The sequence below is a fragment of the Vanellus vanellus genome, assembly GCF_965231255.1.
Source record: "Vanellus vanellus genome assembly, chromosome: 19".
NCBI lineage: Eukaryota > Metazoa > Chordata > Aves > Charadriiformes > Charadriidae > Vanellus > Vanellus vanellus.
The window spans coordinates 11859693-11886711 of record NC_138924.1 but is presented as its reverse complement, the minus strand read 5'-3'; the positions used below and the strand labels follow the sequence as shown (position 1 = coordinate 11886711).

At 49.7% G+C, this 27019-nt stretch overlaps 1 protein-coding gene across 1 annotated transcript; it reads left to right on the top strand.

The window, feature by feature from the left end:
• The first annotated feature begins 1154 nt into the window (after window positions 1–1154).
• On the top strand, window positions 1155–27019 carry AKAP1 (A-kinase anchoring protein 1). Its single transcript, XM_082493135.1, has 11 exons — window positions 1155–1225; window positions 12724–14413; window positions 16419–16552; window positions 17984–18110; window positions 18681–18811; window positions 21121–21298; window positions 21978–22128; window positions 22782–22849; window positions 24297–24370; window positions 25166–25231; window positions 25382–27019. Exons 2-11 carry the CDS (start codon window positions 12748–12750, stop codon window positions 25439–25441), a joined length of 2655 nt encoding a protein of 884 aa, XP_082349261.1. The 5' UTR covers window positions 1155–1225; window positions 12724–12747; the 3' UTR covers window positions 25442–27019.

Below are 27019 nucleotides of genomic sequence, written 5' to 3'. Positions count from 1 at the left end.
CATTCATCCCAACTTCGTGCTACTGCAGCTAAGTAGTAACTTTGCCTGAACACAGATTTTCATTTCTCATTCTGGTTCAGCCTTGGCAGACAGCAGCTCCAATCCCACACTGCTGTAGCTGCTAGGTAATACATTTGCTTACTGTCTGTTTCGTCATCAATTAAGCATTTGCAGCGTTTTTATAACGCTTTGTATAAAGCACAGATTCACCTCTGTTTACTTGTTTGAAGCTAGCAGTGTCTGGCTGTGGAGACAATCAAGAGCTTTGGCTCCGGGGCCGAGATGAGCCTGATGATCCCAGCAGGGAACAGGGTTGAGCAGTTGGAGCGGATGAGGGTGCTCGGATGCAGCCTTTAAGCACCATGAAAGGAAAGAGACGCACCGGGCCGTTCCTAGCCCTTTGAAGAGGTGAATCAGATGCCCAAGGACCGGCCGAAGCGGAAGCCGCAGCAGGTCCTGCCAGTAAAGTGAGGAGGCAGCTCGCCACCTCGCAGGAGCCCGGGGGCAAAGCGCCGCGACCGGGCGGCGGCCACGGGGCAGGAAGCGCTGGCCAGGCCGCCGGGCTGGGGGGCGGGGGGGGAGCGGCGGGGCCGCGCCGCGCCAGCATGGGGGAAACCCTCCATTATAGCAGCTGGCGGGGGCCCAGCCTGCCGCCTGGGGAAGAGGCACACCACAGGAGCCGGCCCAGCCGCCGCCGCCAGGGCTGACCAGGCCTCAGCAGGCCTCAGCGGCACCTCTCCTCTCCGCTCGCCTCACGCGGAGCGGGGCGTCCTCTACACCCAATCCCCGCGAGTACCCAGAGAGGAGGGACGAGAGGAGAGGAGGCGCCGCAGCGGCATCAGACTGAACCCCCTCCCCCGAGTTCTGGCAACAAGAGCGAACACAGCCCCAAAAGCAACCAAGCCGCGCCGCGCCAGACCCTTCCCCTCAGGTAATGGCGGCGGGGCGGTGGGGCGGGGCGGAGCGGAGCAGTGCGCAGGCGCCGCGCCGGGAGAGGCGGGCTCTGGCGGGACGCGGCGGTCTCGCGAGAGGGGCGTGGCGGGCGAGAGGGGCGTGGCGGGCGGGCGGGGCGGCGGCGGCCGCTGCATGTCCCAGCCCGGCGGCCCGGCCGGGCTGCACGTGGGCTCGGCGCGGGCGGGGGGCGGCTGGGCGGGCACCGGGCAGCGGCACCGGGACCTGCTCCGGGTCACCGGCGCGAGGAGGGCGGCGCCGCGCCGCACCTTCCGTAAGTACCGCAGCGGGCCGTCGGCCGGCCCCTCGGGGAGCGGCGGGGCCCGCTGCCCCGGGCTGTCAGCCGGCCGGCTCCCCCCTCCTCAGCGCGGCGCGGGGGGCACCGGCCGCACCGCCCTCCCTTGCGGGCCGCCGTCGCTGCTCCTTAGGCCGCGGCCGCAACGGGAGCGGTCCTGCAGTGGCCCGGCTACGGCCAAGGTCAGCGCCGCCGCGCTCGGCCCCCGGCCCGGAGGTCACCCCGGCCCTCGGTGGGGCCGTACCGCGCTGCCGGTCCGGGTGCGGGGCTGCCCGCGGGCGCGGCGGTGGCCGCGGGCTGTGGCGGTGCCCGCCGGGGAGCGGAGGTCGCCGTGTGGCCCCGGTGGGCTGCGGCGGGCTCGGGGTGCCGCGGGCGGGCTCGGCGGGGTTGGCGGCGGTTCTGCGTCTTTCGGCGCGTTTCTGTGTTGTTTTTACTACTTATTGGCCGCGCGGCATCAGCGAAGCGCGGTGGTGAGCGAAAGAGCCGCGCGGGCCGAGGAGTGATTCATTCCCGCTGCGAACGGCGCTGCGGCTGCCGAGAGACGACCCCGAGCGGCGGCGTCGGCCCTGCGGGGCCGGTCGGGAGGGCGAAGGGCGCCGTGTGCTGTCTGTCTCTCGTGTGCCTGGTACGGCAGGGCTTGCCTGTGCTACGGTAAGAGCCCATAAAAACTGTCATTAGCGAACTTCTCATGTGCTGCAGTGACTTCTACTTGCTCGTGAGCCGGCGTGGGCTGTAATCAGGAGCAAAGGAATTAAGCATTGCTTCCTCAGCGGCAATACAATTTCGGTAGCCTTGCTCTCCTGGAAGAATCCTTGTTTGACTATTTTTTTCTTCTTCTTCTTCTTCTTCCCCCTCCTTCAAGATCTAAGTTACTTGCGTTCCAGAATTGGGCAACTTGATCTGTGTCTGGCAAAGTTCTTTATCGCAGTCTGGTCAGCTCTACCACGAAGCAGGGGACGCAAAACGAATAGGCATCTCCAGTAAGGGCATCCTTTTCATGGAAGTTATCTGTAATAGTAGGAAACGGCAACAAAAGCTGCGTTCGACCACAGTCCGTCTGTTCCGAGAGCGTAAGGGGCTGCAGTAATTCTGGCTTTCTGTGTTTGCAGGGTCATGTGCTGCCGTGCTCGGGTCGGCGGTTGTGCTAGCACCTGCTGAGCGTTATCTGAGCCTCTGTGGACTTTGTCTCAGGTGAAAGGAAATGGCTCGTTGCTGGGGAAAGTAGTAGCAGGAGATGGTAACTTTACTTTTCTCCTGTTTGCTTTGTGCCTGTGAATGATCTACTGAGGTACAGCCCTGCGTGTGTGCACGGTACCGCCAAGGAAGAGCGCGCGGCATGCTGGAGTGCGGCACCCGCCACTCGTGAGGGAGGTATGGCTTTTTCTTGGTAGCACATGGACCAGAGCTGTCGGAGCAACTGAGGTGAGCTTGCTGCTCTGCCGGGGGTCGCGGTGTGCGACCAGCTCAAGTCACTTAACCACCTCACCCTTTAACGAGCTTCCTGTGGAAAGGGTGAAATACTGCGCAGGCATTTGCTGAGCTACTGTACATGTTGTCTGGTAATCTCAATGGTCCTGTGATTGTGAAAAAGGATAGTACAGATTTTCTGCATGTATCTCGATGGCACGGTTTCATTCTTGATTACTTGGTTTGCTTGCATGTGCTGCCTAGTGCACTGAAGGAAGCTACAACCTTTTAGTAAGTTAAAAGGAGCAAGAAGCATGTAGAACTTGAGCTGTGCTTGAAGCTTGCTAGAACCCACTTTCTTACTGCATCGCCTGCTGTCCTGGTACCGCTCCTCTGACAGTCCCTCAGCTTCTGTTTCAGTGTTTCGTTGAGCTCTTGAAGGACTTTTAAAAGCTCTCATGGGACACCAGTGCTGGTGGGATTTAGGCAGGTGACTCTCACCGTGGCTGTAACAGTGTCTTGTACATCGGGGCTGCAGGCCCTTTGCGCTCAGATGTGCCACAGGTGGTATTGTGAGGTTTGGAGGGTCTGCACGGACGGTGCTGCGGGGACCCAGTCGTTGTGTGCTCTGGTGGCTGCTTCTTACTTAGGTGTGCTCTCCTTGGTCACACTGAGTTTAGATACCCGTCCTAGGAACTGGATTCCTTCTTAAAGATCTCTGGAGACGCTTTGAGATACTAATACGGAAAAACATCAAATGCCTAGAAAGCCTTGGCTTTGACCTAGGCATTCCACAGTGCCTGCAACTAGACAACAGGAATTCCCCTCGCCACCCAGGGTGCGAGACGAAGGTACCTGCAGTTCAGATCCACCACGGTGCGTGTGTTCCCAGTTCCTGCAAATTCTCTCGGGAGTTGACTATGACAGGAGTTTGTTTGAGGATTGCAGCCAAAGCTGTGCAGAGCCAGAAGCAGTTGATTGCTGCATTGAGACTCTTGCGTTCATTTTGAAAACGTTGCAGGCTGACTTTGGGGGTATTTCAGAGCAAGTATACTGTTGCAGTAGTAGAGTTATCTGAAGGGCATAATGCTTTAAAAGCAACATACCCCACTGATCTATTGCTGTCATCTTTCCTGTGCACTTAACTGATGTGAAAAAATTATTTAAGGTATTTCTAGTGTCCAGGGAGACTGTAATAAGATCAGGGCTGGTGTCCCAGATGCCCTTAGCAACGTCTAGAAGTAGTAAAAAACATTAATTAAAACATTAATTACTTTTGATTTTTTTTTTTAATGTGTCAGATCTAATGACTAGCCTTTTTTAAATCCTCATCTCTAGCTACAGTGCTTCTGTGAAACGCTTAATGAAAATGGCTGGTTAAACTTCATGAAGTGATGATTAACTTCAGGCAGCCACTTTCAGATACTTGGAAGAAGCTGTTTTATTCAGCAGGCACTTAACAGCCTTAATTTCCAGGAAATATTGAGTTTGCTTCTTGTGGGGACTGATGAAGGTGATAACTTTGCAAATTATCTGTCTTAAGTTGTTTTACTGTTGTGGGTTGGGTTTGTGTTTTTGTGTTTTTTTTTTTTTTTTTTTATTGTCCACTGCTGGATTCTGTTTAACTTTACTGCTCCTGCATTTTGTACCCTGGCTGGAAGCTGCCTCTGAATTTATGGGCCCTGTGTGTTACTAGTAGCAGAGTTGAATATTTCATAAAAGATCCTTTAAAATCATTCTTCAGCAAACAAATCACTGCTTGTAGACCTGAAGAGGTCCTGATTGCCTTTGACCTCTGCTGCCACCTGGCAATGAGGATGAAAAACGTACCATGTGCTACAGCTGATTTTTGACTCCTGCGTATAAATAGCAGCAGTTCCTGGCAAAAGCTCATGACCTGCATGTGTCTCTTGTACCGGGGGCATTAGCTTTGCATAGGGATGGATCTGTGAATTGGGAAGTTGAAGTCTCTGGAATAAGAATTGGAGTGTGTAACCCCATAGAACTTGGGGCTGTGACCCTGCAGTTTCCCCTTCCTTCCAGAGGAGCCTCTGTTATGAGCTTGGACTTGTATTCCAGTTCTTCTTGAAATGCAGGGTTAGGTAGATTTTTTCGGTGTTCAGGGGTGCAGGAAAGAAATTTGTGCATCACTTTCCTAAAATATTTCCAGTTGAATGGAGTACAGTGTTCAGTTTGCCAGGTAAAGAGAACGGGCTCTCTTCTCTCGAGTTGGCGTACCGATTTTCTATTCCTTGTGTTTCCTCCAGCTCAGTGTGACTGTAGGAAAGTCACTTAATCTGTCTTGTCTCTGCTTTTTAAAAAAAAAAAAAAAAAGGACTGCCAAAGCTGAGGAAAGGAGGCAGTCTTTGGGGGAAGCCTTTCTGTGTAGGACAGCCCCCAGTGTGATTTGGGCGAGGGCTTGTAGGTGCTACTGTAATTACCGATCAAAGTGAAACACGTCTCTCTCTGATTAGGTCTAGGTCTCAAGTATGTTGTGTAACTTCTTGTAGCAGGCTTGGTAATGCGTACAAGTTATCTTCCTGCTTGTTCAGTCTAAACGACTCCTCGTGAAACCTTTGCTTCCAAGCGTAGAGAAATACAGAGCGCCTTCTCCACCAGTGTTCTGGGCGCTGCTGTGGCTCGTTCTCGGCAAGGCAAGCTCAGGGCACAAGGCTTCCAGCCGAGCAATGCGGCTTTTTACTTTGCTGTTTAAGTCTAGTCCAGCTTTTGTTTTGAGAAGCTGTTTATCAAGGTCTAACCCTCCCAGCGAGCAGGTCTTGGTGCTGTTCTCCAGATACCTGTTTTGTCTCGGCGCTGCCTCCCTTCTCGCTGTCTCACACAGCGGTATCAGTGTGTTGTGATGTGAACCTCTCTGTTCTGTCTCCTTGAAAATTCAAGTCTTTTTTTTTTTTTTTTTTTTTTTTTTGTCTTGTGTGCAGAGTATATTGGAAGCCTTTGGTTTAGTCTCTTCTCCTGGGTGTTGTGCATGCCTCTTGTGTGGAAATTGTTATAGATGCCAGGCACTTGGCTTAGCTGGCTGCTTTTAAATTGTAATCTGTAAGCTGCACCTGTAGTGACACTGCGCTACGTTGCCCACAGCAAGGGCTGGATTAGCTTCATTGGTGTAGAAGCAAACACAAAATGCTAAGTATTGGGTGTATTTTTTCTGAAATTCTGGAAAATAATTTGCTGTATTCTGCAACCTGGGTGAAAATGCAGAAAGAAGGAAAGATGATAAAATCTGGATTTGGGGAAATTTTTTTGTAATGTGTCGGTAGGCTATAAAGGTAATAAAAGCTGCTTTGCCTGTACCATGGAGGACTGATTCTCTTTAGTCTTCTATGAAAAATGCTTTTAAAAGTTGAATCTGGACTGGTGGGTGTGTGGAGCAGGTGGCTGCTCAGAAAGGATCCCCACAACTCATGTCTTGCCCTCTTGGCTGTGCGAAGTGGTGTTCGTTCCCTGGTGAGGGACACCCGTGCGCAGAGGGGGTTAGCCTGCATCGGAGGACTTTTTCTGCAGTTTAGGGCAGGATGATAATAGAAGGGTGGTGTGGCCTCTGGCTTCTGTGCTAAACTCTTTTGGCTAGCCTGAAGAGGCAGAACAATTTGGTCTGGCTCCGTTTCTGGAGTGGACTCCAAAACTGGCAAAAAAAACTCTCCTCCACCAAATTTTGAGGAGTAGCCAAGAAATATAAAGGGGGTATCGGTAAAGTGGTGCAGAAGCAGTTTCTGAAGCTTGCTTCTGTATCTCAGATACCTTTCTGGCAAAGCGGTGAAAAATTGGTCTTGCCTTCCTCTGTCGTAGAGGATTCACAGGGAGACAGGAGCTTGGTTGAGGAAACTATAAATAATGAAACGATTGGAGCAGAAAGGTAATAAGATATAAAGTGCAGTAAGGAGCTTGATAATCTGATAGGGTTAATGTTAATTACAAAGTGTAACCTGTGACTTACTGCATAGCAGTTAATCCATTAGGCAGTGCGGGTGGTGAGGGTTGCTGGCGGTCGGTGGTTGCATATGTAGAGCTTCTTGGTGATTTCCAAAACATCTGTAAAAAAAACCCCTACGGTTTGGCTAGACTGATACTTTTATCGTAAACCTCTGCTTTCGAGTGTGTAAACAGAAACTGGTTTGGGTCCGCTTTGCCTAGACGTGCCGCTGCTGGAGCTGTGCTGGGCCACTCTCTGGCTCCTGAGTGGGAGAAAATACACAGAAGCAGCAACTGTGAAGTGAAGTACCAGTAAAGCCTTGGGCCATCAGGGTAGCAGCTTCGGCTGCAAAGGAGAGGAGTGAGCTCTTGTTGGAACGTCAGTGAAGCTGATTACACTGAAAGCAGTTTTTAACTTGGAGATAGAAGGCAGCCTGGTGTTGGTGATGTCTCTCGTTCCAGAGCTCTAGTTCAGCTCTACAACAACCAGCTTTTTCAGCTGTTTACTTCTGTCGTAATTTATCCCTCTGCAAATAGGACTGTTGGTTCTTAATTATTTTAAGGTTAAGTGGCTTCATTAGTAGTTTTCATTCACAGAGGAACCTGTTTCTTGAGCTCTGTAGCCCGTGTTAACTGGGCTGTGGAAAGGTGGTATTGCTGAAGGGGTATCTCTTGCTGTTCTTGGCTTTTAGTACTGGTGTTTGCAGCAGACATTGCTGCAGAACACTTGCTGTTAATTATTTAAGTGTAGAGAGGTGTAGCTGTTCACTTATTTTTAAAAGAAGTGACATCCAGTTTGAGATCTTGCTTGCCTGGCTCCTGCCTGTCTTTGGATGTTTGTAGCTACTGAGTCATGTTTTCTGAGTTCTCACCTCTTGGTGATGTTGGTTTTAATGGTGGTACACCAGGCTGGCCTGGGAGAAGAGTGTAGGAAAGGCTGCAAAATCTTGTGGCTGAATGATACCCTGGTGATGAGGAGGGTGTGATGCAAGGGCTTGCAGCCCAGTGGCATGGGAGGCCACCGATCTCTCAGATTCATCTTGTAAGGTCAGCCTCTGTGATGCTAACCCCTGTGGCTACAAAACCTCCTTGCTCTCCGGTTCGAACTAGGTTCCAAGGGGGCTTTCCAGCACGACCTGGAAGAGGCAGGTGGGTGGTCCCTGCATTGTGGACTGCCTGTCTCCTTCGTATGAAAAACAAAGAAGCTGCCATTTAGATATTGCAGTGCCACGTGCTGATTCAGTTTGCAGTGAAAACGTGCTGTATGCAAGGGCAGGTCAAGTGAGTCTTTATGTCTGTTTCTGTGAAGTGATTCCTCTTGTTTTAATCACAGAATGGTTTGGGTTGGGAGGGACCTTAAAGAGCATCCAGTGCCACCCCCCTGCCCTGGGCAGGGACACCTCCCCCCAGCCCAGGTTGCTCCCAGCCCCGTCCAACCCGGCCTTGAACACCTCCGGGGATGGGGCAGCCACAGCTCCTCGGGGCACCCTGCGCCAGGGGCTCACCGCCCGCACCGCCGAGAATTTCTTCCCAATATCTAATCTAAATCTCCCCTCTCTCAGTTTAGAACCATTCTGCCTTGTCCTATCACCTTGTCCCTGATCCAGAGTCCCTCCCCAGCTCTCCTGGAGCCCCTTTAGGCACTGGAAGGGGCTCCGAGGTCTCCCCGGAGCCTTCTCTTCTCCAGGCTGACCCCCACCACCACCTTTTCCAGCCCTCCCAGCATCTCTGGGGCCTCCTCTGGCCCCGCTCCAACAGCTCCGTGTCCTTCTACTGTTGGCACCCCCTGAGCCGGAGGCGGCACTACGGGGGGGTCTCCCCAGAGCAGAGCGCAGCAGAGGGGCAGAATGCCCCCTCGCCCTGCTGGCCACGCTGCTTTTGATTAACCTTAATGGTAGTGCCTCCAGTTCTTCAGATTTCTGTCAATTCCTGTTCTTATGCCTCCTATAAGGCAGAGCATGTGCTACCAGTTATTTTTAGCATGGAAAATTTTAAGAGCCCACGTGGTCCCATTTAGTTTTCACTGTGCCAGCCTTGTCCAGTTCTCTTTCACCCAGATAGTATTTATTTCCCGAGTGCTGTATCACTAACTATAGGGTTTGTAGGGAGGCATCGGGGCCTGGCTATTGAAGCTACATTTCCAATTAAGCTGCCTGCTTGTTTGCTCTGTGATCCTTCAGACGGTCCTTAATTCCAGCCTCAATTCCCACTGCTTTCGGGGTCTGGAAGCGTGACCCCTCGAGTGCTGGGGCAGGAGGGAAGCGGAGGAGGCAGGGACTGGTGGCACCGTAGGGTATGTCCCTGCAGAGCCTGGGGGCTCCGTCACTTGGGAGTTGTCCTTGTCTCTCCTCTTGTAGAGGCTTGAAGCAGTTTGCCCCCAGAACAGACCTCCTTGTGCGTAGAAAACGCTGAAAATTGGAGCGAGTGCTTGCTGAACTCTCCTCTCGGACCTTGAGAATGAATTATCTGGCTTCTCTGTGAACCTCGTGCTGCAAACATTTCTAACCTTATAAGGCTGTGTATACTGAAGGGCTGTTTGTCCTGGCTAGAGAAACAAGGTGGCTTAAAACTGCTCGGGCCCTCCTGCGAACAAGTAGAATAAGTTGACTGTCCTTGGCTTTTTTTAAGGTAGGCAAGCGTGTGCGTTCATTCTTGTCCTCATCTCCCTGATCTTTACCAGGAGTTTTCCATAAATCAAGTCAGAATACAGATTTGGAGATCTGACTGACCCCTACCTCTCCCCTTGGTGTCTTAATCCCATCCTGACCTACTGCAGGGATTATTTAGCACGCCCTAGCTGCAGCTCTCCGGCCGTGCCTTGATATAAGGTGTGACATTTAGACCGGATTCCTGACGTGCCAGAAGGAAGTGGAAGTGGCGGGTGGCGCGGGGCGAGCGCGTACAGTGTGTGAGCTCCGCGTTAGCTCAGCTCTATTTTTGGTGCGGGACTGCACGGGGCCCTGCGCGTTGGGAAGCGGCACTGGGGCATCCAGCGCGTCGCTCTGGCTTTTGCAAGCTGATCGTCTCCGGTCCAAAGCCTGTGGAGCTGCCGGGCGTCCCCAGCTGGCTCCTCCTGCCTGGGGAGTGCGAGGACTGTCGGGCCAGGCTCCCTCCAGTTTGGCAGCGTCTAAAGCCATGTGATTTGACAAGTTGCCATTTTCTCTTCTGCTGCTGGCAGGAAAATCCCAGGCTTTCTTCCCCCCATGTGTTTAAATGATCCCATTGCCCCTGCGGTCCTGAACTGGCTGTCAAGTTGGCAACGGAGAGAGGGTTTTGTCGCTCTTAAATGTGCTGGAAAACAAATGTGGGCTTTAGGAGCTCTCCTGTGGAGGAAAGGAAAGAGAAGTACGTGCTGCATCTTACTGACTCGAGCAGGTTAAAAATCAGCCATCTTCTAGGCATCACATAAAAGGCGACGTTGTGACCAGCATATCGAAGTCAGGCCACCAAAATCTTCCTGTCACGTTGGTGTAAGGAGTTGTTTGTTGGTGTCAGCTGTCCCCTAAGCCAGCCCCGTGCCTTGGGATGTCTGCTGGCGTCTTGTGCGGAGCCACTGCCTTTTATCCCTTCCTAGTTGATGGAAGGATGTGGAATTCCCATTTAACACGATTACAGATAGTATAATGCAACTCTTGCTAAAACTAGTCAAATTAAAAACATGGAATTAAATGAGCTTGGCAAGGAGCAGTCAGCTAGTCCACCGGTCCCCACTGATCTAAATATCACAGAAGAGTGAAGATCTTTTGTCTTAAATGATATTAATGTTCAAAATTACTCTTAGAACTGTGTTGTCTGCCAGGCTTAGGGACGGGCCTGTCCCTCTGTGGAGCATCCTGCTCCTGTCTTCCTGCGCTGCAGAACTGTGTGGGACTATTGTTTGTACAGTTGGTGCAACTTAATAGGGAATCGGGTAATAATAGGGCTGTCTGTTTAATCAGGAAAGCTTGCTGGGAATGGACTATGTGAGCTACTTTAATTTGAGTTTGTGGTGCGCCTGTGAGACAGCTTGTAGGGTGGTTCTGCATTAATTAAAGCAACTTAAACGGGCAGCAGATGAGCACTTGCGGTGGCTCACAATGTGCCATTGTGCTGTAGAGCATAAATGTGAACCTTTTGTCTCGGGAATGTACAGGCTTCACCCTCTCCATTTACCAAGTTCCAAAAACCAAACATCCAAATTATTGCATAGGTTTGTTGTTTTCTTTTAATTCCAAATCTTTGATGTTGCTATTAACTGAAAGTTTATCCTCAGCAGTGAGCTCTGCTGCCTGACTGTATAAAGCCAGCTGGACCTAACTTTGATTTAGAAGATACCAGATATGAATGTCCAGTGAACGCAGACTCAAGTTTCCCATGTAGACCAGCGTGAATACCTCATTTGTGATATACTGGAGGTGTTACTGGATTTCTTAAATCTTGTCTGCAACTAACCTTTGATTTGGGATTGAGCAGGAAACTTGCTAGTCCCTGGTTTTGCCATTCGTTTATTTACTTGCCTCAGTCGTTAGGACTCTGCAGGGAACAGTAGGGGAGCAAGGCTGGCGTCCGAGCTCGGACAAAGCCGTGTGTGTTTGCTGCTGTGGGGTGGGAGGGTGTAGCTGGAGGAGGTGAGAAATCTGGAGTAAATATTAAATTCTCTGAGGCTTGGATGCTCAGCTGGAGCCTGAGGGAGGCATGTTTTTGTCCCTCAGCTAGGATGTAATCAGGTCCTTGCGAAAATCGAGGCCCCAGAGGAGGGTTGTGTTTGGAAGCGGCGGTCAGAACACTTGCTCTGATAACAAAAGGTTTTTTCCGGTTGAGACAGACTAAGCATAGTTGCGAGACAGACTTGATTGTCTTCTCTTGTCTAAGAAATATTAAGCTTCTAAAGAGGAACTAGATAATACTCTCTTCCAGTGGGTGGTTCCCATTTCTAGGACTTTGCTATCTCCTGAAAACAATCTTTATTTTTATTGCTCGTTGGCAAAAGTCTTGAGGTCTGTTTGGAGAAAAGCCTGTCCTGTGTAAGCATTGTCAGACACGTGGTGCTCTGCTTTAATTCCTGCTCAGTGAAAACATAAACTGTAAGTGCTTTGCAGCAAAGCTGTTTTGGGGATGTGGGTGACTGTTGAGCTTCGTGTTCCAGCTGGAGGCTTTCCTTAAGGCAAAGGAAAGGCATGTCAGCCCTGCCTCGGGTAACCCAGGTGAGGTTTGTAAATAGCGGAGCACGACCAGGACGTGAGTCTCAGCGGTGTCCGGGTGGGGAAGGGTTCACACACACAGTCTGGAGCAGAAGAGACAGGTTCCAGCTCTAGAAAGTCAGAGGAGCAGCAGCTGACGACGTAGGAAACTTAGAAGTAGAACAAACTTTGGAGCAGAGTTCCTTAGCTGTAGTGTCTCTCTCGAGGCTGCTTTCGCTAGACAAATACTGCTGTTGTAAGGGTGTTACAGCGTATTTCCCATCTTCACTGCTGTGAAACCTTTTAGAGCGACTCCTGGTTATCGGGAGGCACGTGCTTCATCAGGCTGTAGTCGCACTTTGTTTAGGAATTCCTACGCTGTGTGCGGAGAGGTAAATGGAGCAGCTGCGTGGTGCTGTTCAGCTCCTACCGAACCGTGGAGTCGTGTGGTGTGCCCGCACGCCAGCCGCCTGCGGTGCCGTGGGTGAGAGCGTTTGCGAAGCACTTCACCTGCAGCGAGTTGTTATGTTTTAGAGAAGTGTGCGTTGTCAACCTGTGAAACCCTCGGGAACGCGATGCTGCCTTTCAAGCGGAGAACAGGGGAGAGGTGCAGCGCATCGGGTCTGTGCCTGGGAAACGCGTGTGGCACAGCTGCGTTGTGAACCCGGGCTGATGCTGGAGAGATGGGGTGCTGGATGCTGTCCTTGTGTGCAGTACTCACCTGCAAAGGTGCAATGGTTTGAGTGTAACGGTGAGGTAAGGTGAAACTGATGAGTATAGTGGTGAGAAGTGTCCGGCTAGCCCTAGTCTTAGGTAAGGATCTTGTTCTGTGGTCTGCTGGTGAAGCAGATACGCGGGTTTAAAGAGCGGCTGGAAAACAAGCCTCTTCATGCTAATAGACCTCGAGGCATTTATGAAACTTTAGCCTTTCTGTTACCTTCCCTGTGACTATTTTAACATGGTCTCTGTTTCTCCATCTAGATACAGTTGCTGAGGCTCTGCAAAATGGCTTTATGCTTCCGCAGTTTCACCCTGTATGCCATACCTGGAGTGCTGGCGCTTGTTGGCTGCTGGTGGATCTATTCCCACAGAAAAAAGCATGCAAGCTATCATGACAAACAAGCAATAGCAATTGAAGAAGAGCGGCAGGAAGAAGTGCCAGAGGATGATTCATCACCCAAAACAGAAGCATGTGTTCCTCGAAGACTGCCTCTCTCATCGGAAGAGGAATGCCCAGAGAATGAAGCCACGACCTCCCTGCTGTCAGCAGGGTCGACGACGCCCTCTCTGCTGTGTCAAACTCCCGAGAGGCTAGATCTCTCACGGGGCCTTCCAGACCCGTCAGTAACGACGGTTCAGCCCAGCACCCTTGAGGACGACAGTGAAAAACTAGAAACAGTAGGATCTCGAGATGAAAGCGGCGTCCCTGCTTGTGTTCCTCCCCCTCTGATCTCAAGGAGCACAGAGTGTCACGGCAGTGCTGCGGTGAGCCTTACGCAGGGTTCGAGCTCTAGCGCAAAGCCAGATCAGTGGCGATCAGCATCAATGACTCTGACACAAGAGCCTTTGGGAGTCACGGAGGAGACCAGCAATGCAGAGCAGTCAGATGATTCTTTGTTTAAGCCCCCGAAGGAAAGCCAGATGCCAGAAATTGTGCTATCGGATACTGGCCCCGTGACAGCCCTTTGCTTGGGGTTGGAGAAGGAAGCCAATACCCCAGAAGCCTTTCTCAATAATGAAGTTGAAGTTGTATCAAGTCACAAGGATTCTGCAGCGAGCGTGTTACCAGACAGTTTGGAGTCTGCCTGTTTGGAGCAGTCCAGGGAAGAAGAGATGTCCGAGTCAATTGCCACTACTGTACCTGTGTGTCAGGAGGAGGACACACAGCCAAAAGGAGATGAATTGGAAAGAGAGAAGACTGGAGGAGTAAGTTTGGACAAAGAAGTTGAGAAAATCGAGCAAGTAGCAATACAGATCATTTCCAAGGTCATTTTGGCAGCAACTGAGGAAGTGCTGTCTGGTTCTGCAAGTGACGTGTCCACTTGGATCTCTCAGACTGCTGCCAGCCAAGTTGAGAGACCTCTGGAGACAGCAAGCATTGTCTCCTCTGGTCAGATGCTTGCGGAGGAAGCTACAGGAGCGGATAAGAACATTGCTGCAAAGAGTGATGCTGCGGTGCTGACATCCCTGCAGACCGAGGAACGGGGTCAGTGTGTGACAGGTTCCAGCTGTTTAACACACGACCGTTTAACTGGCCCAGTTCAGGGCGACACAAGAGACTGTCGGATGAAGAGCCGTATGTGCAGTGAGTCCCAAGGACCTGATCGGACTCCTGTGGAAAACCGTGGAGGGTCACTGGAAAGGTCACATTTGGTTATGGAGGACTCTGGGTGCAGCACATACGCATCTGAAGGTGGGACGAGTGTGGAGGACCCATTGCAAAACACAATGCTGTCTATCACATCAGGCCAGCATTCGGACTCGCTGAGCATATCTGCAACCCAAGACACGTCTGCTGAGCAGAGCTCAGTACCAAGTGAAAAATCTCCTACTCTGAAGCTACCTGGAGACAGCAAAGTGCCATACAGTAATGGGATACTGAAAGAGGATGGTCCAGACTTGCACCATGAGTGTAGCAGGGCAGCAGGGATGGACGGAGAACACTCAGCAGGTAAGGGATTTGAAAATCCTCTACAAAAATGTGAACAAGCGTTTTATGTGCTGTAACCCTTCTGCTTCAGAATGTATTCGGATAAATCCTCTTCATGTTTAACTTCCCCAGTAGGTGAATGTTTAGCCCTCATGTGCAGGTGGGCATGCATTTGCTCTCGGAATTCCCGTCCCTGTAGGACGCAGTGTTAGCTGGGTTATCTCGGGGTGTACTGCAAAGGGGTGCACGGGCTGGTCCCCTTTCAGCCCAAAGCTTATTGTCTAAAGCTAAGCACGTGCTTGAGTAGCCCGGTGAAATGGACCACGTCTGGATGGAGGCCAGGCTTTGAACAACTTGCTGGTTTGAGACCTGCTAATATGAATGGCTGCTTCTTCAGTCCAGGCAACCTCTAGTAAGCACTGGGTTCTTATCTGTGTTCATGGGCTGCTGCTGAGAGGAAGCTGTAAGGCAAGTTCCTGAGGTGCTGCTGGATGAACCAGGGAAGGGCTCTGATGAATTGTGATAAAATCAGTTGGTTGCAGACCAATTATCCCGAAGCCTTTTTGTTCGGAAGGGTAGGTGCATGCCAAGAAATCCCAACAGGGAGCGATGTTCATGGAGTTCCCCCATCTGTCTCTGTGTTGCTTTTGCCTTGCAGATCCTGGATGATGTGTGCCTGGCAGAGTACAAAGCTGTCTGAGCAAATGTTAACCCGTGTGACCTTGGGGATGGATGTTAAAACCCTTTATAGGACCCTGTGGTGCCAACAGCCCTTAATGATAGGATGTCTTTTGTAATTGCTACACAGTTGTTGGAGCGCTGCTTGTTGTAAGACATGGGGATTGAGTTTGCTATCAATTAAGGATTAAACCCACAAAACATTTTCACTAGTGGGAGTAGCCATAGGAAGAAAATGTTTTTGCCTTGTGAATGCTGGTGTGACAAGAAGCTACATGAGTGTGTTGTGGAACCTGGTGGTGACAAGGGCTGAAAGCTCTGCACTGAGAGCTGAAGGGTAGGGAGAGGGGGGTATAGCAGGTAAAGTTGATAACGTGGCTATGTTGGGTAAGAGTTCCTACAGCTGACCCAGGCTGTGAGAACTTGAATCTTTGTCCTTGTCTAGGCAAGCATCTGCAGTGTTTGCCATTGACTTTGTAGGCATCTGTGCTGTGTTACTAGTGAAGATTTTGCAAATGTGAAGCAGCTGTTGGGTTTATTTTTCTCTTTGGTCTTGCACTGGATGGTCTGAATACTTGTAAGCCCATGAGGCTCTTCATGCTTCTGCTCGTTGATCTGGAAGAAGGATCAACCTTGTGTTACACTGACTGTATCTGGGATCTGACCAGGAGGAAGCTGTTGGAGTTTGTCCTCTTCTCAAGTAGAAATGTTACTGGTATCGGCTGATGATTTGGGAACAAAACACAGCTCGGCTCTGGCACCTTGTTTCTTCAAGCATATGACAAGTTTGGGCAAGGAGCAGTCCCCTACCACAGCTAGTAGGGGGCATGCCTGGCACTGGACCCCCAATCCCTGTTGGGGCTGGAATGTAATGTCAGTGCGAAGAGCAGATGGATAGGTTGTGTGTCCCTCCCTGCACACTGAACTCCCTGTGAAAAGCCCTCTTTAAACCATGGGGAAAGTGCAGAATACCTTGGTGCAGCAGCTCAGTGTTGATGTTAGCATAGCTCTCGTCCAGCTGGTAGCCTTGACTTTGAGTGTCTCTGCTGCTGTGTAAGGTGTCACCATGTTTGAAGGACTCCTGCTGAACTTGGGCCTCCTTCTCTCGCATTCCCAGAGGTGTACAGGTTTTTTCTGCAGGAATAAAGGGAAACTTCCAGTAGGCTATGTGCGACAGGACTTAACCCTTTCTGCAATACTGGAGAACCTGACACGGAAACATCCCAACTGAATGCAAAGGAGGAGCTCAGTGTAACCCATCTATGAAACGATGTATTCTCATGGCCTTGTGTCTGGTAGCGGGATTGTGTGGGTTGTCTGAGTGCTGACACGTGTGCATGTCTTGTAGGTTCGGATGTAAATAACGTGGATTTTGTGGACAGTGGCTGTGCCCTGAGGAAGACAGTGACTCGCCAGAACTCTAAGCTAGGAGGAGAATCCAGCAAGTCCGACTTCGTTATCTGGGAAATAGAGGTCCCAAAGGTAACCAGCCGCTGGCCTGCTCGCGCATCCTGCCCTGCCCTGCATAGCCGACTTCTGGTTCTTCCAGTCTGGTACTGGCTCAGTGCCATCCCAGGGAGATCAACAACAAATCGAGGAGGATTTAAGCATTTAGCTCCCATTAGGACTCGGCAGGAGTGAAGAGCCAGTACACAACTGTAAGCAAGAGGCATGTCAGGGCTACGCCCAGGGTAACGTTGGCTGTCGGACTCATATTCCCTGTTATCTTTCACCCCAGTCTGTTAGTCTGATGCTTTGAAAGCATTCAGAAGGCTTTGAGGGTACACAGTTATTAAGAGCAGGTGATGAATTCTTTTTTTGCTTTCCACTGTGTAGGAGGGTTACGTTTCAACTGCCTGTCCAAACCCTTCCTCACAAGCTGGATGCTCATCTGAGCTATTTGTGGAGCTGCTGTGTCTCTGTCTTTATAGTGAGCTTTCTTTTGGGTTGAGAGAGAGATTGTGTTTTCTAGGATGATGTTCATACCTTCTTCCCTGCTTTGTATGTGCAAAATCACTGGTGGCTGTCCTGCAGAACTGCAAGAGCAATGCTATGCTTCTCAGTAGCCCCAAATATTGACAGCCAGTAACGTGAGACAGCAGCTCCCGGCAGGATAAGCCTGCTGCCTGGAGCGCTTGGGTGCTGTGAGCCCAGTGAAGTCGTGTAACGTGCATTTTAGTGGATCAGTAAAACCCAGGCTGAGGAAGCAGTTCTACAGCAGAAAAATACGTTTCGGTGGTTAGTGAAGACAGGCTGTCGTTTTCTTAAAGTAGGTAACTTTGCGTTGTCTAGGATTACCCATACTGACTGGGGCCCAACGCTTCTGTTCTGCTCTCTGACAGTGAGTGGAGGTGGGTGCCAGTGGAAGGGTAGAAGTGCCAGGGCTTGCACAGACACCTCTTCATCGCCCTGCACAGCTGGCCAGGGGCTCTGTAGCCTAACGGGCGTGATAGCCTGCTTTACTCTCCTGTGAATTTGTCTACTCCCTTTCTAATCTAAATAGCTTGTATAAAAATTGCTAAAATTTAGTATTTTGTATTTGAATGAAAAATGCTTATAGCATGCTTAAAAAAAAAAAAAGTGGTTGGAAACTGGGAGATGATGTGACTTTACTTGACTGTTGGAAGACAGTAGCCTTTACCAGACCCCTGGTGTTGCCCCATCATGTCTCTGTGTCATTCTACAAGATATGAAGATGGATCTATCGGAATAAGCTGTGCTTACTGACCTCTATCTACCTTGACTCACCATAGACCAGCTGAACTCTGCGCTGGTCCATCATGGCCTTATATTTGTCCTGCCTGGCCCTACGCTACAGGAACTGGGAATGTGGATGAAATAGCAGTGTTCTCTGTGTCTTGTTTGGTCTACATTTCTCTTCCTGACTGCTGCTTTCTTGTCCCTTTCGTAAAGGAATTAGTTGGCCGCTTGATCGGCAAACAAGGAAGATTTATGAGCTTCTTGAGGCAAGCGTCTGGTGCCAAAATTTATGTCTCAACACTACCTTATTTCCATGACTCCCAAGTCTGTCACATCGAAGGTAAGTGGACTGTCTCTTTATTCATGGTCTAATATGTAGCTTGGGGGCCTTAATTAGATGGGCAAGGAATTTAAACAGATTTAGTGGCTTTGCGACTCCAGTGCTTTACAAAACTTTTCTGCTCGGTGCTGTTACAGTAGAGGTGCATGCCAAGTCGCTGTGCCTTGGCACGTGAACCCTCTGCTCTAGAGGGGAGAATGCATTTTAGCATCTTTGGCTCCTGTAGATTAACCAACACCTTTTGCAGGATCACTTCAGGCTTGAAGGAGCAGCTATGGGATGTGTATCAGCAAATTCATTCTTGACTGTGGAAGGTGTTAGATTAATTGTGGCTGAAAAATATCTGCCAGTGAATTGGGTTCATGCTGGAGGCTAAAGCTGTTGAAACTGGGGCCTGGCGGTCCGAGTTGCTCATGTTGGTCTGATACCAGGTTACATGGCCAATCTATTAAAACTGAAATTGTTGATGTAGCGCAGGCGGCTTCTGGTAGCTATGTTGCTTCATGTGGCAGGGGTGGGGGTGTCCTCAGCATATCTGCGCTACAGACTCTGCGGATTTTTGTCTTCCAGGCTCCACGCATCAAGTAGAAAAAGTATTGAGCCTGATTGGCAAGAAGTTCAAAGAGCTGTGTCTCACCAACATCTACGCTCTACCTCCACCAACACCACTGACGCTTCATTCCCTCCTTATGACTGCCTGGGTAGGTCCCGGCTTGCTGGCCGTGCTGGTGCAGGGTGGGAGGCTGTGGCTGGTGGCCCTGCAGCAGCCTGTGGTGGCCCTGTGGCTGGCTCACAGGGGCCTTCAAACCTGGTTTGAGTCTGAGTGGTTATCTGTTATGTAAATGACTTTACATAAGCTAACGGACGTTTGCTTACGTAACCGTCACAGGCCGGAGCTCTCCGCCTGCTCTTCCACTGCTGCTTCTGTTCTGCCTGACATGAGAAATGTAGGAATTGTTTAGGTTGTAAAAGACCCTTAGGATCGCAAGTCCAACCCTTAACCTACCACTGCCAAGTCCACCACTAAACCGTGTCCCTAAGTGCCATATCTACCCATCTTCGAAATACCTCCAGGGATGGTGACTCCACCGCTTCCCCGGGCAGCCTGTTTCAAAGTTTAATAACTCTTTCAGTGAAGAAATTTTTCCTAATATCCAATCTAAACCTTTCCTAGGGCAACTTGAGGCTGTTTCCTCTCATCCTGTCATTTGTTACTTGGGAGAAAAGACTGACCCCCACCTCTCTACAACCTCCTATCAGGTAGTTGTAGAGAGCAATAAGGTCTCCCTCGGCCTCCTTTTCTCCAGGCTGAAGAACCCCAGTTCCCTCAACTGATCCTCATGAGAGTTCCAAACCCTTCACCAGCTCGGTTGCCCTTCTCTGGACACGCTACAGTTCCTCAATGTCCTTCTTGAGTACTGTGTTCAATTTTGGGCCTCTCACCACAAGGTGGGGCCTCACCAGTGCCGAGTACAAGGAGACAATCACTGCCCCAGTCCTGCTCGCCACCTTTTTGGGGTGGGAAGCCCTAATTCCTACATGACCGTTCTCTGGCGCTTCCATGGTTTCTAACATGTCAATAACCCTTGTGTCTTTGCTGTCGCGTGGATCTCCATCCCCTTCCTCCAGTGATATGGCAGACCAAAGGACCTCGCTAGCACACTGTCCCTTAAACATTGGCGTGCCACCTGCAGGCTTATCTCCAGCAAGCCTGGCTTTCTCTTCCCCCTTCAAATCTAGTTTAAAGCTCTTTTGATGAGACTTAAATCCTGCACAAAGATCCTTTTCCCCCTTTAGGCAGGTGTACCCCATCTGTTGCCAGCAGGCCTCATGTCATGTAGACCAACCCACAATCAAAACCCCCAATCTTCTGCCAGCGACACCAGGCTCAGAGCCAGGTATTGATCTGCTGGGTTGTCCTGTTTCTTTCCTCATCTTTCCTTACCTTTCCCTGCAACTGGAAGGGTGGGGGAGAACACTACTTGTGCTCCTGATGCCTTAACCAGTTGTCCTAAGCCCCGAAGCCTGTCTGTCTTGCTCTCAGACTGTAGCAGAATGTTTCACCGGGCTCTGGTGAATCTCATGGAGTTGCACATCTGGCCCGGTAGGCTTTTACCTACAGACGAGATGTTTGCCAAAGGAAATAACACTTCAGTCTCGAGCTGAGTTGATTGTCTGCCCCCTCTGCTTGCGGGCCACTTGCCGTCAGGTCAAAATGCCACACCGATCCATTGCCATTACTGGTATCGTCCCCAAATCCTAAAGCTGGTCTTCTCAGTGTTTTACTTCCTTACGGTATTTAATAACCCTTAAAGAAAGTTTTCACGTCAGTGTTTCCCAGAAGAGTTTTTGTGCTTCTCTTGCTGTATGGATACTTAAAAACACTTCTTTGCTCACACTGGGCATCGAGGATCTGTAAAGTAACTGTGCACACAACTGTCTTCGTGGATGTGAAGACAGGCTTTGTTCTGAATAATTGAATTTATGCTGGGGAATTAAAGGTGTTTTAAATGTATTCCGAGCACAGTGATGCTCGCAAGCCGCCCGACACAGCGGCTCTCTAGCAGCCAGGGCAAATTAGTCTGAAAGTGAGGCCTCTGCGACAAAACTTGGACAATCCTTGTGAAGACTACCTTGGTGTTTAAACACCCCCGTGGGCAGGGAACCCTTGCAAGTTGCGCTGTGTTGATAGTGCAGCGTGACTTGACCTGTATCACTTCTGACTCTGCTCACTGATCTCTTGGGTAAATAAGTCCTACAGCCGCTCTATGCCGATCGTCCCTTTTGTGTACAAGATGGGCCCTGCCCCAAGTCTGATTTCCTTTAGAGCAGCGTGGAGTAACAGGGAGTAGCTTTCAGCTCCTGGTCCAAACAGCCTTTGGAAATGAAATACCGGAGTGCCGGGGCTTTTCCAGCTGTGGCTGTGAGCCTCAGGAGCTGCTAGGGGAACATGGAGTGAGGCTCGTGTTGCAGTGAGCACTAACGAACATTTCTTCCCTCCGCATGACAGCTGTTCCTCCCAGATGGAGTGACTGTAGAGGTGGTCGTGGCGAACCAAGTCGATGCAGGACACATGTTTCTACAGCAGCACACACACCCCACTTTCCACGTCCTGCGTAGCCTCGACCAGCAGATGTATGCCTGCTATTCTCAGCCTGAAATTCCAACCCTGCCAACTCCAGTAGAAGGCAAGTAACTTGGTGGCTCATCAGTTGTTCAGCTGAGAAATCCAGGGTCATGCGAAAGCTTGATGCCCCTGAGTTAGGCTTGGGAAGCTTCCCAGTGGGTGAGAATGTGTGATAGCTCACTTGTCATTTTATCTTTTTTTAAGCCGCTGCCAGAGTACAGATGTTGCTCTACTCTTCCATACCCTGCTCACCCCTGGAGTACCTCCCCAGCCACTTACCTGCATGTTGAAATTCAGAATGAGATAAAGTCTGTCTTGGGTTATTTCTGATCAACTTGGCATCTGGTGTATTTTTGCTGACAAAGTGTGGAACCGCTCCCAAATCTTCATAGTGTCACTGTCACAGTGTAAGGTGGAGGGTGCATCACGTGGAAAGGGATTATTGGCGCTTACTTTCCTTTCTAGAGACAGACCCCGCTGTTAGTGACCAAAGGCTGGAAGGGAGCTGGACAGCGTGGTAGTGGCAGACAGACCGGAGAGTAAAAGGCACCTCTCCTGTGTCCCGGCCACAGCCCTGGTCTGATGGGGCTGTGGGCGATGTTGAAAGAAGATGGAAGCAGCATAAGAAATGCTGTTGATTCTCAGTAGATAACTGTGCAGCACTACTAATGCCTAAAGTGCTGATTTCTGGAAATCCACTTATACCGAGCCTTTCTTCTCTGTACTCTTATGTTTTGCAGTTGGTATTATCTGCGCGGCTCCAGGCCTGGATGGGGCATGGTTACGGGCTCAAGTTATTAGCTACTTTGAAGAAACCAGTGAAGTGGAGCTCAGATATGTGGACTACGGAGGATATGACAAAGTGAAGGTTGACACGCTCAGACAAATCAGGTCTGTAGCTCCTCTTCCATGGCCTGAGGCCATGGCTTGAATTTTCATCGTCAGCGTCCATATCGTTTGAATTGCGTATAGGTTTTTCCACAGCTGAAGTGAGAAATGGTAGAAGGGTTTGTCTCAGCAGTGGGTGTGGATTCCTTGGGAGCACAGTAAGCTCTTGCAAGGCTTTTTTGAAGGGGACGTGAGAGGAAATTGCAACTTCTGCCACTTGAGTGTGGAAGCTGATGCCCTCAGGAGGCCCCAAAGTGTAGTTAATTGATTAGCTAGGAATAAGATTTGGACTGTCTGTGCCCCAGCCCTGTTGGTGGGGAGAGCTGTATTGGATGAGGGTTTTCTTACGCAAGCCCATTAAATACTCGATTGTGCCCCAGAGCTGGGGGAAAAGCAGTACAGCCTCTGTTATGGAGGTGGTTTTTGCTTGGAGCCCGGTCCAACTTGCCGTGCTAATCAGGCAATTTATTGCTGCTGCTTAGATTGCTGGGAGAACAGTCTCTTTTCTGGTTTGTGGGGTTTTTTTGTTTGTTTTTTTTTGACTGTCATCAATTTTAAACTGAATTCCTGTTAGAGGAATTGATTAATCAATGTCGCCTTAAAGAGTACAGGAGTAACTTAAAGCTATGTTCTTATTCTGATTGATTCTCTTTAAGGTCTGATTTTTTATCACTACCTTTCCAAGGAGCAGAAGTTTTACTAGACAACGTGGTGCCGCTTCCAGGTAATGGAGCTCTCGAGACATACTGTTGGCGCTCCTCCTGCAGGTTTAAATGGATGCCAACTGCGTACAAGCAATGATCTGTCTAAACCTTCTCCCTCCTATTGCAAGTGCAGCCGCTGATGTGACTAGAGCAAGGACTGGAAAAATTGTGTTTTATTCTTCTAAATGCGCTAGCGTGGCATAACCTGTCAGACTCCAGGGGAAAGAAGATAAATGTCCATTTATTTTTTTTTTTTCCTGCATGGAGGAGAGAATGAATTACTCTCCTACACAGCGAGTTGGCAGGACTGGCAGGGTATGGGTGAAGTAGCTGTAACTACTCTGCCGCCTTCTGTCATAGAGCAGCTGTAAACGCAAACTTAGTTTTTAGTCTGCCAGACAAGTGTCTGGCATTTTCCTGTTGAAATGACTGATGTGTATAGTTCTGTGTTCAAAGGACTACCCTCCAAACACTGGAAGAATGGCAGTCACCGCCTAGAAGTACTTTCTGTTTTGCCTTTTTTTTCCCACCCCCTCTTTTCTAGGGGTGTTAGAGATGCGTGCGGTACCGGCGCCCTTCTGGGCGCGGAAGGGGCGGCAGTGGGAGCTCGGGGTCAGGCCGGGTTTCACCGCTGGGGTTTGTGGCTGGCAGGACCGCAGGAGGCAGAGGCCCTGCCAAGGCTGTAGAGGGATGGCAAGGTTTAAGCTGCTTCTAGCAGAAGTCAGTGGTTGGTGTGTTCCCTGAGGTAATCGGCTCCTTCAGTATTGGTGGGGTTGGGAGGAGGTCACTTGCTGCTGGAGATGGTCTCGGAGTGGGGAGCGCGAAGGAGAAACTTTATTTGCAGCGATTCGGTAGGAAATAAGCGACTTTCCTCCAAAATGAAAACCCCTTATGTCCGGTCTAGAGCACGGCCTGTGTTGCCTGGGACAGGAGGGTTTCCCGCCGCGTTAGTGCGGAGTAGCAGCAGTGCCCACGCAAGCGGCGCAGGCTGCGGGAGCTGAGCCGCCAGCGCCTGCGAAGAGCGTTTGGCGCTGCCGAGGTGCCGGCCAGCCCGTAGCGTCAGTGCTTTTGAGTTCCCGGTTACACTGTCGCCCTCTGTGGGGTCAGTAAAGTCCTGAGGTTAGTTTATTAAGGATCAAAATACTAATGGCAGCTCAAAGGTACTGCAGAAGTATACTCTTCTGTCTTTGAAGCCTCCTAATTCATCTGCCACTTATGTTGGCATTAACTTAGCTGGTGGCTTTAGAAGGCACTTCATCCGTTCCCCTCAGCAGCACAACAGGCGTAATACTCGTGTCCTCTCCAGCTTAATAGACCAGTTTCAGCGAATGCCTGCAGCAGCAGTAGGTGAGGATTCTCTGGCCGAACTGATGTGGGAGGTCAGACAAGGTTAGCTTAGCAGTCCCTTCTGGCCTTTAAAGCCTGTGAATATCTCATTTGTTTTCTGCTGCTCTTTTCTTTCCAAAGATGAGGATCACTTTTCATCCGAAGCGGACGCCGCTGTTAGCGAGATGACCAGAGGCGCAGTCCTAGTGGCGCAGGTACGCGAGAGCTGTCTGGGAAAACCTCCTTGCTGGTCTGACGGCTGCTGTTCTCCCCTCTGCCCATAGTGTACTGTGTGTGCTAAAATCAAAACCGAAGGCAGAGCCCGTACGCCCGGCTGCTGGGCAGGGTTCTTGTTGGGCAGTCTTGGTGCCGAGAACTTCCTTGTGTAGCACCGGCACCGCTCAGGGCTGTCTGGCCGGGAAGGGTGGAGTATTCCCTCTTGTTACTGGTGTGGGCAGGGAGGAAGGGCACCTGGGGGGGTTTTACAGGGCACACAGTGGCTTGTTGTCCAGCGGACCAAGGATTCAGCTGGGTCTGCACTGCTCTGCCAGTCTTGGCCACGCTGACGTTGGGATCCAGCCGCTGGCCGGCCAGAGGGAGAAGGAAGGCTGCTGGCAGTGTCCCAAAGGCTTCGGCACACAGCCCCTGATCCCAGCGAAGGGGGCACTTGCCTCTTTTGAAGGGCTTCGAATAGTGGCTGTAGCAGTCCATGCAAGTTAATTGGGACGAACGGGAAGCTGACAGCATTTGTGGTGCTCAGTCTCGTAGCTTCCCTTGGTTTAAGGCGGTGCTCGAATGCACCACTGATTCTAGCAAGGGCTCGGGTTTGAGTGACTGGAGCAACTTGCCAGCAGCGTGTCCCAGCTGCCTGGTGGCAGTGGGTGCGATTCCTCTAGCCGACACGTAGGTTTAAGTATGAAGTGTCTGACGGGCAGGGAACGATGCTAGCCTTGCGTCCTCCGTGGCTCAGGCCAGAATTGCTGCACACCGACGTTTTTCTGTGTTTCCAGGTCACAAATTATGATAGCGCGACAGGTCTGCCACTGATACAGCTCTGGAACTTGATGGGAGATGAGGTGTGTATGTTGACATACTATTTTTTTTAATGCTGTTTGAGTTTATGCAGATTTTTTGTTGATAATTAGGAACTTGCTGACGTTTGCTAGTGGATTTTTTTTTTTTTTCCACCCTTCTACTTTTTTTTTTTTTCCTTTATCTCCTTTTAGGTCCTGTCAATAAACAGAACTCTGGTGGAAAGAGGATTTGCGCAGTGGCTTGACTACTAGCAATGCCCTAGATGCCTCGACAACTCTTTCTGCAGAGAAAAACAAAAGAATATATCTTGTTTTGCACTGTTACAATTCGGTTTGGCAACCTCTCATAAGAAGACCTGTTTACACCAGTGTGCGGAGTTTTGTGGTCCATTGAAACTCGTTTTGCTCAACTGTTACCATTTCACTAGAAACACATACCTCATCCCAGTGAAAGGCGGGGTGTTAAAAGCCATAATGACAGATACTGTAGCTTTAAAGCAAAAAATCCTCCCTGGCCTCTACTCGAAAGTTGAATGAAAAAAAAACCTTAAAACCTTGGGGCTTGCCTGAAGCGGGCAAATGCCCCTGAAACATTAACTGCGGTTGCATTTTCGTTCAAGATGTGCGATGCCCTATGAACTTAGTGTCTGCTTTTCCTAAAATTATATCGGTTGTCCTTTTTTAACAGGCGCTGCCTATGAAATTAATGAATGTTATTAAGGAATTTAATGTTCGGTTATGGATTTCTCTATGTTGTGCCACTAACCTGCACAAACAACATTCATCTTGTGTCTTCCTTATGCCAGGAGGTAGATGAATTGCATTCGTTGCACTTGCTGTGGCACATGTCTCACTGCAGTCATGGTTTTTAGGCTTGATATGCTTAAGGAAGAAGGTTTCTCTGTGCAGATGCTTGAAGTGCAGGATATGTTACCACTACAATTTTTGCTCAGAAATGTCATATATTTAAAGAGAAGAACTGATTGCCAAGCCCAATTGTAGTTTATATTTTTCTAGCTGTGCAAGTATGTAAATATATATAAAAAAAACCATTGTAATATTTTGTACAAGAAAATCACTGGAAACAAAGGGAACTTTACAGAAACTTTTTCACACCAAAATGTCCTATGTAGGTAGAACTGGTTTGGAGTGCGTTAGGATAGCTGACATATTTGGAGCATCTGAATGTCGGAAGTGTTTCAGCTCTGCTGTATACAGGATTAGCATTCCCTTAGATTGCTGTCTGGTTTGAATTGTGATCACTGCATTCTCTGCTATGTTGCTGTACAGATCTGTTTAAAAAAAAAATATGTAACAACTTGGCATTAATATTGCAGTGGTGTTCTCAATTATTTTTTCGCTCCTTTTTAGATTTCTATCACTTATTTAAAATTTTGCTCAAGTAATTTAAGCTGACTTAATACTCTTAAACAGATGCCCTCTAATGTATATCATTTTAGATATGTATTGAGCTGGGATTTATTGCTGGCAGAGAAGGTACTTGCCAGGAAAATGTTGATGTAGTCAGTCCTCAGAAGTTTTTTCAGGTGAATTCAAGGATGTCCTTACATCCTATAAGCTAACATGTCAGTGCATCACACGTATGGATAGTTGCCTACAAAAGCATTTGGTCCAATCCCTTCTGATACGATATGGTTATATCCTTGTTTTGAGTTCTCTCCTATTCGGCGCTTATGATTTAATGTTTATGTTTGCAGTAACATCCAATGAAAACTAAATTTGGTAACTCAGTTAAATCTATAAAACATATATCCTCTTGGAATGTTTCTTTCCATTTCAATTAAAGCTCGAATTTTAAGCTGTCTTAAA